At 30.9% G+C, this 16,609-nt stretch overlaps 1 protein-coding gene and 1 long non-coding RNA gene across 5 annotated transcripts; both read right to left on the bottom strand.

The window, feature by feature from the left end:
- Positions 1–108: 108 nt before the first annotated feature.
- On the bottom strand, positions 109–7,474 carry LOC124435762 (acid-sensing ion channel 1-like). Of its 4 annotated transcripts, none has more exons than XM_046985721.1 (9): positions 7,233–7,474; positions 6,834–7,048; positions 6,041–6,188; positions 5,735–5,794; positions 5,188–5,344; positions 2,887–2,934; positions 2,038–2,129; positions 1,711–1,845; positions 109–386 (listed from the first exon to the last, which is right to left on the bottom strand). In XM_046985721.1, exons 1-8 carry the CDS (start codon positions 7,390–7,392, stop codon positions 1,733–1,735), a joined length of 993 nt encoding a protein of 330 aa, XP_046841677.1. In that variant the 5' UTR covers positions 7,393–7,474; the 3' UTR covers positions 109–386; positions 1,711–1,732. The 4 variants fall into 4 exon arrangements, with proteins under 4 accessions (XP_046841677.1, XP_046841680.1, XP_046841679.1 ...); XM_046985723.1 differs by lacking the exon at positions 109–386 and adding an exon at positions 776–1,469; XM_046985722.1 differs by lacking the exon at positions 109–386 and adding an exon at positions 776–1,184.
- A 40-nt stretch (positions 7,475–7,514) lies between these two features.
- On the bottom strand, positions 7,515–11,596 carry LOC124435763. Its single transcript, XR_006945146.1, has 2 exons — positions 11,557–11,596; positions 7,515–7,842 (listed from the first exon to the last, which is right to left on the bottom strand). It is a non-coding gene; the product is annotated as an uncharacterized LOC124435763 (long non-coding RNA).
- Positions 11,597–16,609: the final 5,013 nt, after the last annotated feature.

The raw sequence follows: 16,609 nt of genomic DNA, 5'->3' as shown, positions 1-16,609 counted from the left end.
AGTTTAAAAACATGAGTGTTACAGCATACAATAGTGCATACAATTGCTATATAATATTATCTCACCTAAATATGATCTTTTGCGTCGGTTTTGCGAATTTAAAAATTGTTTACTAACCACAAGTTTTAATCTTTTACACAATATATTGGCGTATTTACTTTTCCACAATAAATATATATCGTTGAAACTACTCCATGATACCATTATCAAATCACCACTGGGAGAAAGAATGTCACAATGATGTTACTGAAATGTGTTTGTATGATTATGCAAATACGTTTGGTTCACAGCTAATACGATCAGTTCATAAAATTTTCCTATGAAAATATTTTCTTTTTATTCCTTTAAATATAATCATGTGGAATTTGTGTTGGGTTCTTCTTGTTCTAAATGAAAAAAATGAACGAAATAAATAATACATTTCAAAGCTTAGCAAATGCAGTGGGTGAATTTCACCGTTTTTTACAAAACCGTTATTGACATGATAAATGTGAGGTTGAGAATATTAGCTGACATTATGATCGTAACTTAGCAATTAATAAAGTTGCATTAGTACAATATTACTAATGATTGAGCATTTCTGAGGTATAACATCCACACAATAGCTAATGTATAATTAAATATTGCACTTCTTAAGTGAAGAAAAAATTTTCAAAAGAAATCGTAATATTTTATCAGCCATTGCTTAGTTTGTCATATTAAGTTTTTGATTCTTTCATCGCGTGTCAGAATTCATTGCATTAATTAGCCACTTAGTAAATCTAACTACCACACATTGTCTTTGTTGTCTTTTACTCATAATTTCATAAAGTTTGATGAAAAAATTAACTATGTAATAATTCATACTTTATTGCATTCCTTTCACTATAAAATTAAAAGTAGGGCAAACACTCTAAATTTGAGTTAATCATACAAGATGAAAGTTTCAAAACAAAAATGAAAACAAAAAATGTCTTCATACAACTTTTGGTATAATCTTCCAGTTTTCCACTATTTTACAGATAGCTAAACAAACTTTTATTTTTCTTTCTCAACCAGCAGTTGTCCTCTATAATGTCATGTCATGTAATATTTGGTCATTAATAGAATATTTATTACACGACGTTTAGCAACAATACACACTTTACTATTTAACGCAGGCTCAATAACATTTCACGCGTTCCGCAGTATTCATCAATAGAAATCTAAATAAATATTTAAGGTACAATATCAAAGTTTTAACATGAATTTTATATTTGGCATTATCTAAACAGTTTAATAGGGTAACGAGGCAAAAACGACTCTTTACTCATTGCATGTGCAAATTAATGTAACTAATTATTTTTATTACAAAAAATATTCCCAGACTTCCTGGCATAAGTACAAAAATGATGTCATATTAATTTCGCTGCTTAGCAACTACAAAACACACTTGTCATAAATTACGATCTCTTTTACTGACATTGTGCATAATCTTCACCACGCAAAACCTGGAGTAGAAATAATTTATCGGCTATAAGTAAAAGTGATCAACAAGTGTAGAATGGATACGTGCATGTCAGTAAAGTTACTTTGTTGAAGTAGTTCAAAAAGTGTGAACTACTCGCTAATTGTGTGATTATTATTGTGTCTCTTTAAACCAAATTTCAAGGTAAACGTTTGGCTAAAAAATATGCAGAGTTTTGGAGTTACAAATTCTTGTTAAGTGAGCAAATATGAAACACAACTCACATAAATCAAAGATGTATGTAGACTATTTATGGATGCCAAGGCGAGTCAAAATCAACATGACTGCAACATCAACAAACTCCATCATTGTCAGAATACTTGCACCAAGAAACAAACCCATTAAGCCACCAATTTCACCTAAAAAAAGATAAAAAAAATACATGCAAATCAATGTACGTTGCTCTTATTTTATCAAAAAAATATCCTGGAATAAAAAACGCATAGGATATGCAAAATATTTGAATTTATCTTTGAAGAGTGTTGTGAATGAAATACCATAAGATGTAAGGTGTTCTTATTTCTAAATGGATAATGAAAATGACAATTTACCCAGTAAACTTTGTAAGGTATATGCTGGAACTTGTCTGAGAACTTTGTAAATCAGATCTTCGTAAAAGACGTCTATTGCAACCATATTTGTCCTACAAATAGATCATACAAATACCTAAACATAGTGCTATTTATTACAATTTAGTACGTTTTATCTTTATATTTTGTGAACGTCTAGTTTCAACTTTAAAATAAATATCAAGGGCAATACATTTCAGACACAAAATATTACCATTTATGGTAGCATTCTGAATCTTATGAGAATTGAAATGAACAAATTGACGCAGGTGATTTTAGCATAAAATAGTTGACTATTTGTACACATGTTCTGTTTTGCAAATTTGTGTTGACTAAATCATATTACTAAGTAACTATGAAAGTGCTATATACCATTTACTGTTGATATTTTCATCAAATTTGATAAAACAATAGTTTGAAAATAAATAAGAATTTAGCTGTAAATGTAGCTGTGAAAAGCCGTGGATTTCTTGCATAAATGCCTGTTTATCATTTGTGAGGTGTATTGTTTTCAACAACAAAACATCAAATTAAAAGTTTCTATTCCATGTTAGCTAACTTTGTAACTTTTAGTCATCGAGAAATCATGATTTGTGAAAGCTTTATCTTTAAGTGTTTGATTTTAGATTATCTTCATGACAATCATATTTTCTGTGTTGTTGCTTTAAAAGGAGCACTGGCTTTTTGTTTGTAATATTTTAAATCACGTGGCTCCAGTTTTAAGATCATTACTTTATACAAAACCTTTAAAGGTACAATATAATTGTTAAAAACACATTAGAACTACATGTTAATGTATATAAGAACTTGTGAAATAGACACATAATATACCTATCAATCGATTTGTATTCTTGTTTGACGTTTATTTCGTTTGGCTCCCTTAAACAAAATTAAAATTTTCGCAAAAAATGTAAAAGAAATTCACCATCAAAAGTTTTGTTATTGTTGACAATTTTAAACAGACCTAGGATGGATCATTCATGCCTAAAATTGAAAGCTTGCAATATATTTTGCTCTTCTGTGTTCAAAAATAAACTAATGCATGAGGAGTTTGAAGTTCTCAAGATGAATGGTGAAAAGTAGCTACCAAGCACTTTCTTTTTCATATTGTGCTATTTCATTTTGTGCTATTTTTCCCCCTTTGTTAAAATTGGGGAAAATATCATAAGGTGCAAAATCAGAGATCAAGTGTAGAAGATTTATCAAATCTCTTTGCTCCGTGTCGTTCATTTTGGAACTATCAGAGGAAGAAGGCAAAAAAATTGAAATCCTTTTTACAGTTGGAATTATTGCAGAGTTTTGGATACAGACATTGGTGGTAAGAACACCGTAGGATACTGAAACAAACGATTAAAGTATATTATGACCGAAAAAATAATGATAGAAGTGAAGCGTGAAAATTTGTGAGTGGAAGATTCAGTAAGAAGTAAATGGATGAAAGTGATTTCGGTGTGCAGCCGAAGTACCAGCTTTGTCGCAATTAAAATGGAGTTTTCTTGTTTATACATTAACTTATTAATAAAGTAGATAATTATGATACAGATAACATGGGTTTATTATTGAATATACTTAGTACGGGTGAATTTTAAAATAAATGATGGTTGTAAGGGAAGATTTTAAAACAAATTATGGTTGTAAACGATGTGTAATCAAAAAAAATCAAAAAAACGTTGGAAACACTGTTTGCATGCATTCTTGAAGTTCATGGTTTTGAAGGAGTCTTCATTAATTAATAATAAAGAAATGGATGTTCTTGACAAGATAAAAACAAAACGAACGGATAGAACCCGTTGATTCAAAATTAAAAAATATATTTTGTCATTGCCTTTATGCTTCGAAAACAATTTTTTTGTTTCATTCTACGTTTAGAAAATATGTGGCCCAGCGTAGCCGCATATTTATAATGCAATTGCCTCTCCTAAACTATGTAGCTAATTGAGTTTTAAAATTTGTTCTTATAAGGCTTGGAAAACCTAGAGTAAAGTAGCGAACTTATAGATTTTCTTTGTAAAATTTTTGCCACTAAACGTAATTTTATCAAAAATTAAAATTAAAAAATCACACCAAACTTCTATACAAAAGCACCTCTGTACGATGTTTCCCGGTAAATATCTCGTGCGTTTGTTTAATATTAATTAATAGGAACTTAGCAAGTCATGATTCGTATAAATTATATATAAAGAGAGGTATTTGTGCCTTTAGCTGAGTAGATCATCAGAAAAATAATTATCAAATAAAAAAATAGTGCTAAGATCTTATATGAAAGATGCTTGACAATTGGCTTGATTCACCATTTGACCTTTGACATGCTACTTTATTCATAGTTTTGTGGGTGCTTCAGCACATGTGATTGCGACCTTGTGAAAAGTTTTTTATATGATACAATGAACTCTGAATGAATGATTGGAAAACTGTTTTAAAATGAAATGGAGAAGTTGAATAAAGTGAAAACAATAGTTATTCAAAAGAGTCTCCTTTGTCAATGTCACTGAAAAGAGATAGCATCGGGCTTCTAAAGCTCATTGCTCACGTCTGCTGTTTGTGGAGATCGAAACCATTATTTTTAAGTAAGCACTTAATCTCTAAACGTAAGGTGCGAAGCTGTGGTTTTGTAGGATTACGGAATTACCATTCTTTGGCTTTTTTTTGAAAAAAAAAACAAGTACTGAAAAACATGATAAAAGATTATTATTATGTAATACTGTTCTTATATCAAAATATAGTATCAAAACAGGTTAGTCAGTTTTGACTTGCAATTAATCAGAATATTTTGTTAATGTTTATGATATTTTGATTGACCGGATGAATGGATAATCATTTGTTAAGAATATTATTGAAGAAATTTTGCTGTCTCGATTTTGTTTGGGTAGCGCCAACTGCACTTAACATTTTTGATTTTACAGTGGAGTTGGCGAGTTTACAATTGTTCATATCAGACTACGTTATGAAAAACAATATTTAGGAATTATTATTTGCATTATTATTTTATAAAAGAAATAAAAATATAAATCTGCTTCACAAAATTTTTACTGTTTCAAGTATTGCCCTTGATGATAAATATTGCAATTTCAATTTGTATAGCACTGTTTAAACGTTGTCATTTTATAAGTGCCTAATTGACAGTAACAATACCTGAAGTTTTGAGATGTTGTGTTTTCAGTAGCTGCATAAAGTGTTGCTGATGCATTACTGGGGAAGGAACCATAAGAAAGATACACGTTATATTTCATTGAGTCACATGATTCAGGGCATTCACATTTGGAACTATTTGATGAACTGGAATACTTCTCTATAAATTTGAATGAATAAATAAGTCAGATCACATTTGATTTATTTCAAACTTGTGAAATGGGTGAAACAGCTTGTATAAAGACAGTTTTCACGCAATTTTGGTCACAACCGAATACTTAGAATATAGCGCTCTCTCTCCACCTTACGCTTCTTTCTTCCTCTCCAGCTTAAGCCTCTCCCTTTCTACTCTCCAATATCACTTGACTCAATATCACTTGACTACCATTATCCTCCCTCTCCCTCCATCCACCATTCTCTCGTCACCACCCTCCACTATATTGCTACAGAAATTTTTGAAAACAATCGCGAGAAGAATTTGTATTTGTCAAAGACTCCAAGACTTTATCATTTACATATTACAGTTAGATTGTATCATTTGTGTACTAACCTTCCAAGGGATATACACAGTTCAAATACTGTTTAACGTTACATGGTTTGTACTTTATATCTATAAAAATGATGTCAAAGTATTTGTTGAGAATCCAAAAAACATGGGTTTAAAAGTCCTGAAACCAGGGAGGTATATTTCGGATAGTAATTCCTTCTGTCAACTCCATAAAATACATTCAGCATGTTCATGGCTATATTCATATTTCATTCATTTCAAAATATTTGGTTTATTGTTTAATAAGACATACTGTAATGTAAATTTTACGCGCATGCATAAATTTATCAATATATAGTATACAGTTACCTCTCATATAAAATGTTTGACACTTGCATGATTTTGCAATGTAGTTCTGTTTACAAACTTCATAACAAGCAGCAATAGTATATTTTTTCACTCCTGGAAGTTTCTTATCTTCGCACATTGTTTTATAAGGAGACTTTAACGAAATTGTCTAAAAATAATAATTCAAGATTTTCTGTTATAACGTTTCTATTATTAGATGCCATAAAGGTACTGAGTATTTCCCATGTTTGCCAAGTCAAGAATCAATGTTCGTCTTAATCACTAACATAATGTACACTTTATAAAACAATTATACATCAATTGTCTAAAAATAATAATTCAAGATTTTCTGTTATAACGTTTCTATTATTAGATGCCATAAAGGTACTGAGTATTTCCCATGTTTGCCAAGTCAAGAATCAATGCTCGTCTTAATCACTAACATAATGTCCACTTTATAAAACAATTATACATCAAATTCAGTTTTATATAACAATACTTACAGAAAGTACCGTTTATCCTATTCAATAAACATTTGTAAGCCACTTATGTAAAATATCACTGTAGAAAATTATGAAGATTATTGGAAAACAGTCAAAGATAAAGTTGTACATTCCTGGTATTCGTACAATAGAAAATATACTTAAAGGAAATCGTGTTTGATCAAAGCTCATCATTAAGTCACATATTCATATAATTTACTAACTTTTTACTCAGTATTTAACGACAATTAAATAAGTAGTTTTAAAGGACATAGCAAGCCATTTATAAACAACAGCAGCAGCATTATTGGCTGCTCAGCTTGTCTACTCACCCTTTGTCGTGTAATACTTGCATAAACATGAGATCCTGGCATTACTGCAAAACCTAATCCTGAAACCAGAGGAAGTTCATCTGGATCATGTATTCTAATTTTTAATCCAGCTGAAAACTCGAGAAATCCAATGTATTCTGATTGTTCTACTGATATCCTGAGATGTAGTCCAGAATGTTTGCCTGGAGCAGTTACTTTACTGTTGTTGCTTTTATCTGTAAAAATTCATTAATATTGTGAGTTTGAAGAACTATATTAAGATACACAATGATTGTATTTCATCGTTAATATTTGACATCAAAGCAAAAATTTCGATTTGGGTTTATAGTATGGTAATTTTTGAATTTCTAAAACAAAACTATCTGGTGTTTCATAAAAAACATTTTCAAACTAAAATACCTGGAGTAAACGTGTGACAAAGACCCATGTCTGTTAATGTTGGTTTAAAATATGTTTTATCGCATATTTCTCCTTTCCATGTGCAATAATAAAGCATTCCCTTCTTAGTTGTATTGTCATAGTCCATTTGATGGCTTACATTATAAATGAATGCTGTCATATTCAAATCATTGATTTTGGGGTATTTTGTCCAATCGACACTGTTGTTTTCATTTTCATAAAGAGGGTATTTTTTTTCAATTACTTTGAAAAGTCTGTGTCTTTAATAAAACTTTTCTGTACTTGTTGAAGTTACAAAATGTTATGACTGGAAATTTTACTTCTTCTTCAGTTACCAATTCAATGGAACTGGTCACATCAAATTCCAAATATTTCTGAGCAATTGTTGAAGTTTGCCATATGAATAAAGAAAACATAAAACCGTGCAGAATAAGCCAAATAAAGCGTTGTAATCCTGGACGTTTTTGAAACACGTAATGAAGACCATGTAAGGTTGAATTTCCTACAAAATCCTCCCAAAGATATCTGCCAAGATGCTTTCTCTTTTCTTTAACACTCAACTTGGAATATCCTCCATTTAGTTCCTTCAGTTCATCAGAGTGCATGATTTCTATGGGAGAGAAAGATGATTTCATAAAGAAATTGATTATACCATCATCAAGATTTATAGACGCTCCTCAGATTACGGCATTCAACAAAGCATAATAGCAAACGTAGAACTAATCAATATCTTGTTGAGTCAAATTAGCCAAATCATGCCCTGTTAGAAATTCATCTTGCCCGCTGTACAAATTTATATAATATTTATTCGTGGAAGTTTTGTCTGAAATAATAAAGAAATTCGATTCTTTTTTACTAACTTAAGTTGCTCGGTCTTTGCGAAGAAGTATTGCTTTTGCTTTTTAGTTACACAACGAATGACATAATACCCGAACTATGGCATCGATTATTGTAGTTTTGACATAATACATCTTCTTTCTTAGTTTCCTCAACCGAAAATACCCTAACATTTATTAGCTATGTATCTTTTGAGATGTCAAGAAACGTTTTTCATCTTTCAAACAAGAGTCAACCTTACTTTGAGCTTAAAATCGAAAGCCATAAAGATCAGCAAAGATTTGTGATCGGCAAAGATTTATAACTAGTAGATTTAGTTTGTGAGATTATTGTTCGTTAATCCTTGAATGTATGGGTGTGTTCTATAGTGTAGCTATATGTAAGACAGGTTTTTGTTGAGCCTACAGTTAAGATAGTTCGAAATTCTCAAAAAATTGTATAAACTCAAACAAAAACTTTGGCTATTTTTGAACGTTTTGGTGCCTATAAAACTGAATTGCATTCATATTGCATCATAATTGGAACATCTTAAACTTTAGTTTGATGACATCGCGTATCATTTGAATAGTTCTCTATTACGTATATGGTAAACACGAAGAAAAAAGCTTAGTACTAAAATACATAAAGTTATCATTCAAGCACAGAAAACAAAAATTTTAGTGAAGTATTACTATATGTTATTTACCGGCTGAGAGGTCCCGATAGGAAATGACTTTTCCGCGGTCTCAAAAAGAGCCTGAGGCCGAGGGACGTTTTTGAGACCAAGGGGAAATTTTTCCATCCGGACCGACCTAAACAATTGCCTCTCCTAAACCATGTAGCTAATTGAGAGTGGGAAAAAATAACATATCGTTATCCTGCTACAACAGATCATAGAGCATTTCAAGAAACGCTATGTATGAATCAGAAATGTCTTATTTCATACTAAGATCAAAAGGCTCATTGTTTGGTTATTTCCTTAGTCTTCTGTTGTAATAAAAATGTAAGGCTTTAATTTCGAATACTCGTCAATAGATATCAGGTGTTTTTTAAATTGACGCCATGTCATATGTTAAGTGCGTAAGTTTCAAAAGCTAACGAATCAATCGCAATTAAACATGCAGCAAAATTAGTTTTTACCACACAATTAGACACATTTAGTGTGAGGTATACAGGAATTTACAATACGTGACTATGCATAAAGCAAAACTATTGTATTTTGAAATGCTTATGTTGCATTTCACTTATATTTGTGCTTGAATAACCTTTGGTTACTTAAAGTTAATATAATCTAACTTTATTAAAATAATTTACGATAACATGAGAATTTCATGGACAGTAAAATATTAAACAGGCGACTCACTTTTTTGTAGCATGTCGATGGAGCTCAACAAATATGATTATTTGGACGCATCTTAACTTCTAGCTTTTTATGATTTAGCATGCTTGCATACTGCATGACAGGTAGTATAAAAAAACTGGTGACATGATTCGTTTTAATGTGTCTACGACAGCAGGTATTTGTAATCGTAAATGAAGCTTTATATACGTGTTTCACTCAGTCAAGCCAAGACACGCAATCGTAAGCATAGTTTGTGAACTCCATCTGTGCACTCCTATGTACGTATAGATGCTAAATTTATTCCAATTTGGATGAATAACATTAAGAAACCTAATTCAATTGGAATCAAAATATGCTATAGGTACAAAATAAAAGCTATCCTTTTGCAGACCTCAACAAAGGTCCTATTGGAATAAATTTACTTTGTCGTTTGATTATTTCTTATGTTATTGTGAAAAGCAATAATTCTTTTTAATATTTGAGGTCAGTAATATTAATTATTTCACAGTATGCTCATTAAACACAAATGAAGTATTCATTTGTGTGAGGACAAAAAACGAGCTTCCAGCTTCATGTCAATGTAATTCCTTTATAGAAATATGAGTAGATATCATATGGATAAAAACATTTCTTTTACCTTGCAAGGTTTTTCTTCGTTCAGTTCTTTATTTACTGTTACTAACAGAACTAAATATAGCTACATTCGTGAGAATTTCCCCAGTTTAAGATCAACAATGTTTCAAATATAATGCTCAATATGACCATAAGACCACTTTTTCCGCCTGACTATCAGTATATTTCTATTACTTTAATAATGTTAACAACATCTGATTTTTTTATGTTGTTTTTATATCATTTGTGTTTATATTCATCCGGTTATAATGTACGTCACAGTTTGACATTTTGTTTCTCTTGTTGCTGTCGTTTCAAGTATCAAGGTAGACGTTAATTTAATCTCTATGAATAAATAGTTAATGTGAGGTTTTTTTTATCACGCAAATTTATATCTTTTCACCTTGACATCTGTTTCTCATGTAGCCCCAAATATAATTTTTATTTAATCTTGCTATGTTGTAAAGTTACAATTACTGTTATTGTCACTAATTTATAATTACTTCATTCTTTCACAAACAAAAGCTCTAAAATTTTAAAGCGGAGCAAATCTTCAATAGATAAAAGTCTTCTGAGTTTTTCAACTTATTTAAGTTGACATATACATAGATAAAATAATTAGATAATTTCGAACTTGGGTACGAGATTTTTATCTAACCAGCATTGAATTTGTATCAATATAGAAATTATATAATATAATAAATCATTATAAGTTTAGTTTCTTTGACAGAAATAATCCTATAAGTTATATTTGAGGTAAAATTTACATTTTTGATCACGTAGGTCATGCAATGGTAGAAAAGAAATATTAAGCCATGTATGTACAGAAATCCCGCACAATGTTTAATCAGTGAATTAAAACAGTTATTGTTTACATAAGCACTGCAAAAGCTACAAATTTTTTATTGCATACATATTAAAATAACAGACAAAAAATGCATTGAACGATGTTAATTAATTTATACTTTTAAAGGCTTTTAACACTCAGTGACTTTTACAACTTGTTGAGATGTTTAGGTTGTTTCTGGCATTTTGAGTAGTTTCGTGTTTTTCAATGCACTGATATAATATGTTAGAAAGTAATAATCTAAGCTTTTTGAACGTTCAGTATTTTTAAGAGACCATGAAATGATGCTTCTTCTGCTTCTGTAAATTGATACGACTTTGATGTAGCTGACAGCCTGACACTAATAAGATTGTGCACTTCGGCGCATCAACATAAAGCCTGACAGACAGCGCAATGCAAAAAGATATTATTGTTTTCTTGATAGTCGACCTTTAAAAGTTCAATTTGCATTATTCCTGTTTTTAATTGAATGAAGTGTTATGTCGCTCGATTAAAGCATGAAGACGTTTACTTTTATTATTCAACAGTAAGCGATGTTGGAAATCTAATACTTTCGAAAAGAGTTTCTTAATGTCATATTTAAACAAATAAAATCTATCAGACGTGCTGTGGTTTGCTCATGATCTTAGTTATCGCGAGTATTTTAATAGATTCGATAACTTTTAAAAATAATACCGTCTAAATGAGTTTGAAATGGAAAACCTTACCTTAAGTGACATTATAGATTCATTATCATTCACTTGAAATTCTCAGACACTCATGTATGTACACGTCTCTCTACCACAATGCATCATAAATATAGTTAACCGGTTTTGAAAGTTAAACGCTTATTAAAAAATTAATGTCAAAACCAATTAGTCAAAATTATTTGCAAAAATCGAGACAAACAATAAAACAGCATGATGTAGCTACAAACCACGTAATATACGTTTTGATTTCTTTCATTTTATATCTTGTTTTACTGTCTTCAAGAACTACTATAATTTTTGTGTTGTACACTCAAATTTCTGTGAAAAATTGAATGTATTGCATACAACTCAGCAAGTCAACTTTGTATATTGTCCTAGCTACACCTTCATGAATTTTACATTTTCTGGTATTTAGCAAAATTATCAATAATTAAGTAAACTTTTCCTTATATTATAAACATACGTTCGATTTATACTGCTGATTATCTTTTTTTGACTTATTTTTGCTCTATATTTAACAGAAACGATATGTTTTTTATTGTTTAAATTTTTCTGTAGATATAAATGGGCCATAGTAAAATGTGTCGCAATTAATAAATAGTAATTATATATACACAGTCACGCAATAACTTGTGGGCTACTAACACATAACAAGAACGCCTTACTAATAATTATTGCTTTCCTCAGAAGAGCATTTTCTAAATTGCTTCCAAACAAATCGTGTTTATAAACGAACGGGCATAGCCACTTGTGTTTTACCTACATTGGACAATTAAATTTATGATACTGAGCTACATACTGTTATAACGAGCTATATTTTTTTAAAAAGAACTGAATAAACACCAAAAAGGACAATTTAATCGTAAAATGGAATGTTTGCATGCTATTTACATAACACACACATTTTATTTGTTTTCTATGGTAACAAATGAGAAACTATGAAACATAAAAAACAAAGTGATTCAGAAAGGCCATACATATTTTTTATGTTTATGGAAGAATGTAATATTTGATTACGTTATTGAAAGCAAGATTTGATTCACATAAATGTATTCATTGAGCTTAACACAAGTTTTTTCTTATCACAAAACTTTTATTATTCAAACCTCGGCAAACTACAAGTGTCAAGTGCATTAAAGACAAAAGAAAATGAAATTCTTAATTATCGTTTCTTTTATGTGAAGTTTGACATTTGGAAGAGTTCTTGATCTCAGTTTCATTACTGAACTGAAAGTTGTGGTACATATTTGTTAGCAAATGTGGATGAAATATATGAACGGCACATTTAGGTTATGTACAATTATGTAGTGTACAATAACTTCTATATAGAAAGGTTTGCAGCCAACTTTGCGTAAATTAATAGCAACTTTATTCGCAGTCTTGTGCAACGGAGGTTTGTTATTACTAACACGCATGTAGAACACAAAACTCATAACTCATCGAGTTTAGATGAAAAGTTGGGACTACGTCAGAGAGTTTAGTTGAAAAGTTGGGACTACGTCAGAGAGTTTAGTTGAAAAGTTGGGACTACGTCAGAGAGTTTAGTTGAAAAGTTGGAACTTGGAGAGTTTAGTTGAAAAGTTGGGACTGCATCAGAGAGTTTAGTTGAAAAGTTGGGACTACGTGAGAGAGTTTAGTTGAAAAGTTGGGACTACGTGAGAGTTTAGTTGAAAAGTTGGGACTACGTCAGAGAGTTTAGATGAAAAGTTGGGACTACGTGAGAGAGTTTAGTTGAAAAGTTGGGACTACGAGAGTTTAGTTGAAAAGTTGGGACTACATGAGAGAGTTTAGTTGAAAAGTTGGGACTACGTGAGAGTTTAGTTGAAAAGTTGGGACTACGTGAGAGAGTTTAGTTGAAAGTTGGGACTAAGTGAGAGTTTAGTTGAAAAGTTGGGACTACGTGAGAGAGTTTAGTGAAAAGTTGGGACTACGAGAGAGTTTAGTTGAAAGTTGGGACTACGTGAGAGAGTTTAGTTGAAAAGTTGGGACTGCATCAGAGAGTTTAGTTGAAAAGTTGGGACTACGTGAGAGAGTTTAGTTGAAAAGTTGGGACTACGTGAGAGAGTTTAGTTGAAAAGTTGGGACTACGTGAGAGTTTAGTTGAAAAGTTGGGACTACGTGAGAGAGTTTAGTTGAAAGTTGGGACTACGTGAGAGAGTTTAGTCGGATAATTGGGGTTTCCTCTTTATTTTATTCTGCTTCTTTGATAATCTTGTCACTGTAATAAATTATATATGTGTGGTATGGTAGTGGTACATCATGTATTTTAACCTGCTCATTGAAGCTGCATATATATTATATGGTGTATAATACTCGACAATGTTAGATCTCTTAAAGAGTTTGAATCAATCCTGGTAATCATTTATAAACTGGTATTCTCACGCAAATTTCAAGAATTATTTCAAACAAAGCTGTTGGCCATATAAAATATGAATACCGAAAAATCCTGATCGTCAGGAGAACTCCTTTTTATTCATTGGTTTTACCAAAGCTTGAATATACTCTCGTAAATTGTCACCAGTACAGATTAATAAAAATATGCTTTTTTCTTCATCATGCCCAAGATGGGAATCTCTAGTTTAATTTTCAAAAGCAATAAAAGCTTAATTTGTTTTATACTAAACTTTTTGTAATGATGTAACCGTTAATTATCACAACTAATTTTTATCATGCAGTCGTATGACGAGACAGCATCGTCTATTTTAATTAGAAATCTGCTCTGTTGGATCAGCATTCTTCAATAAATATCTATTCATGATCATTAAAGGATATTAAACAATAAACCATAAACCTCAAACCATCTATACACAAACTTCACCTGCATTGTTGAAGCAAAAGTCGCCTGCTAGCGCTTCCTCTATTATAACTATTTGTCTGTATTGCAAGTAATTAAACTGATGACCGTGTATGTATATGCCGAAATTTTGCGTTCACTCTCCGCGAATACAAAGATTATAGAACTAAAATTCGTGTTGTACTTACTTTCATAAAATAAGGCTCATATTTTTAGGTATAAAAGTACTACTCTTCATAAAGCAAAAAAACTTGTAAAATTATTTATTTCCATTTCATTCCTCAAGTTATTGTTCCATTTATGTATTTTTGTTCAATGCTTATCAATACGAATTGCTTGTCACAACGTTGAACGTTTTAACCTTAAACAGACTTGAGAGATCACGGGGATTTTACTCATTTTAATGAAACAACTTGACGAAGCAAAGGAGATTGCTAAACTCATTACTAAATAATATGATTGTAATCAATCTTGTATTGTTAAAATCCGTTTTCAATGACAGTTCAATGTTGACCTGACTCAGGTGTAATCACACTGTGTGATCAGTAAATTCTTCCAAAATCTCCAAATTTAGAAGAAAAGGGACAGTCCAATATCAAATGTCAAAACACTTAAAATTGTCTGTAAACATTATATTGTTATGGCACAGTGGCAAGTACAAGTGCCGAAAGAAAGAAGCTATCAATCGTATTTATTCACCTTAAGAAACATCGATTGCTGCTACTGCGCTTGTTGGTGTGTTACTTGGAATCATTATTGGCATTTCAAGTCATGATGCTGTACAAGAATCTGAAAATCCAACAGCCAGACGACTGGCAATGTATATAAAATTCCGGGAACTCTTTATACGCATGCTAAAGTTAATCGTCGTTCCATTAATAACATCCAGTATCATCGTGGCAAACGATATTGATATTAAAATGCTGGCCGTCTTGGTAAACGGACTATGATCTACTATATTTCTACGACTTTACTATCAGCCATTCTCGGTTTAATCCGCAATGATCATAAAACCGGGACAAGGTCTACATAAAGACGTCAAAATCTGGATAAAATTAATAGAAAGTCAATTGATTCTTTCTGGATCTCTTAAGGTATACCAAAGGGTGGTTTTAAATGTTCTAATTTAAATTTACAACACGTGAACGAGCAAGTCATTTAAGAAATAGCTCGTGTATACAGTGAAAAGAAAAGTCATGTTATTTCTCATTCAGCATTGGCACCATAACGTCGAGAATAAAGAATTAAAATTTACATCAAATTTAATTTTCATTTGTCTTATATAGAAAAATTGTTCCTGATAACCTCGTAGAAGCATTTTCAGATCGGTAAGAACCTCTTTGATTATTGTTGAATTCATAATGCAAACGAAAATTTTACGATACAAGAAATATGTTTAACTTTTTGTGGTTTCACCACGCATTTCTCATTTCTGTCGCCTGGACAAGTTACTATTTGTAAACATTGCTTTTCTACATTAACGTGATTTCGGGACAAAACTAAAAAAAATATATGTAAGGTTTTAAATATGTGTAGGTTTTTATTTATAATAAGTTATATTTTACTGTTGATCAGTGAATGAAAACCAAATTAAAACACTTGATTTCATTAAATGATAGATACTTTATTGAAGATTTACTGAATAGAGTTGTATACTGCAAAGAGTAAACTGTTGATAAAAGACTTCTGCAATCTTTGCAGCAAGAGCTACATACATACTAGGCAAATGTGAAGTATTAATTGCACTTGCCTTAATTTGTCTCAACACCCCACCCCAGCCCAAATATGATTAATTTTCTTGCAGGGGGTATCATCCATAAATTGATGACTGATTTTACAAGTTAAGTAGTTTGTGTTTTAATTTCTCATGAAAGATTGTTGTTAAATGCTTAATTTTGCACAGGTCTTTACCAAGTACAACAAAAATGAGTTAATTATAGATATGGTTATGAGAATATCTCAACATGTCGCGAAAGCATTGATAAAATTTCTCAAAGAGCAAAAAGTGTTCAGTTAAATGAACAAAATGTTACTAAGATATGAAAGATGTCACATATAATTAGGTGGTACAAGTAAGGTGGTGGAACAAACATGATTGGTTTAATAACAGTTTCTATTGCTTTGGTATTGTTCTTAATATCATAAAGATGTGGTATTCATTGGTAAACATTTTTAGATCTCTGTGAGTGCAACTATGAAACTTGTTGAAATTATCATTAGTGATTGCAAACTGATATTATCATATGTAATGATAAATTGAGAATAAAAGATGTTTAC

The sequence above is a fragment of the Xenia sp. Carnegie-2017 genome, unplaced genomic scaffold, assembly GCF_021976095.1.
Source record: "Xenia sp. Carnegie-2017 unplaced genomic scaffold, XeniaSp_v1 HiC_scaffold_146, whole genome shotgun sequence".
NCBI classification, from domain to species: domain Eukaryota; kingdom Metazoa; phylum Cnidaria; class Anthozoa; order Malacalcyonacea; family Xeniidae; genus Xenia; species Xenia sp. Carnegie-2017.
The sequence above is the reverse complement of the archived record's forward strand: the minus strand, read 5'-3'. Positions and strand labels throughout refer to the sequence as shown.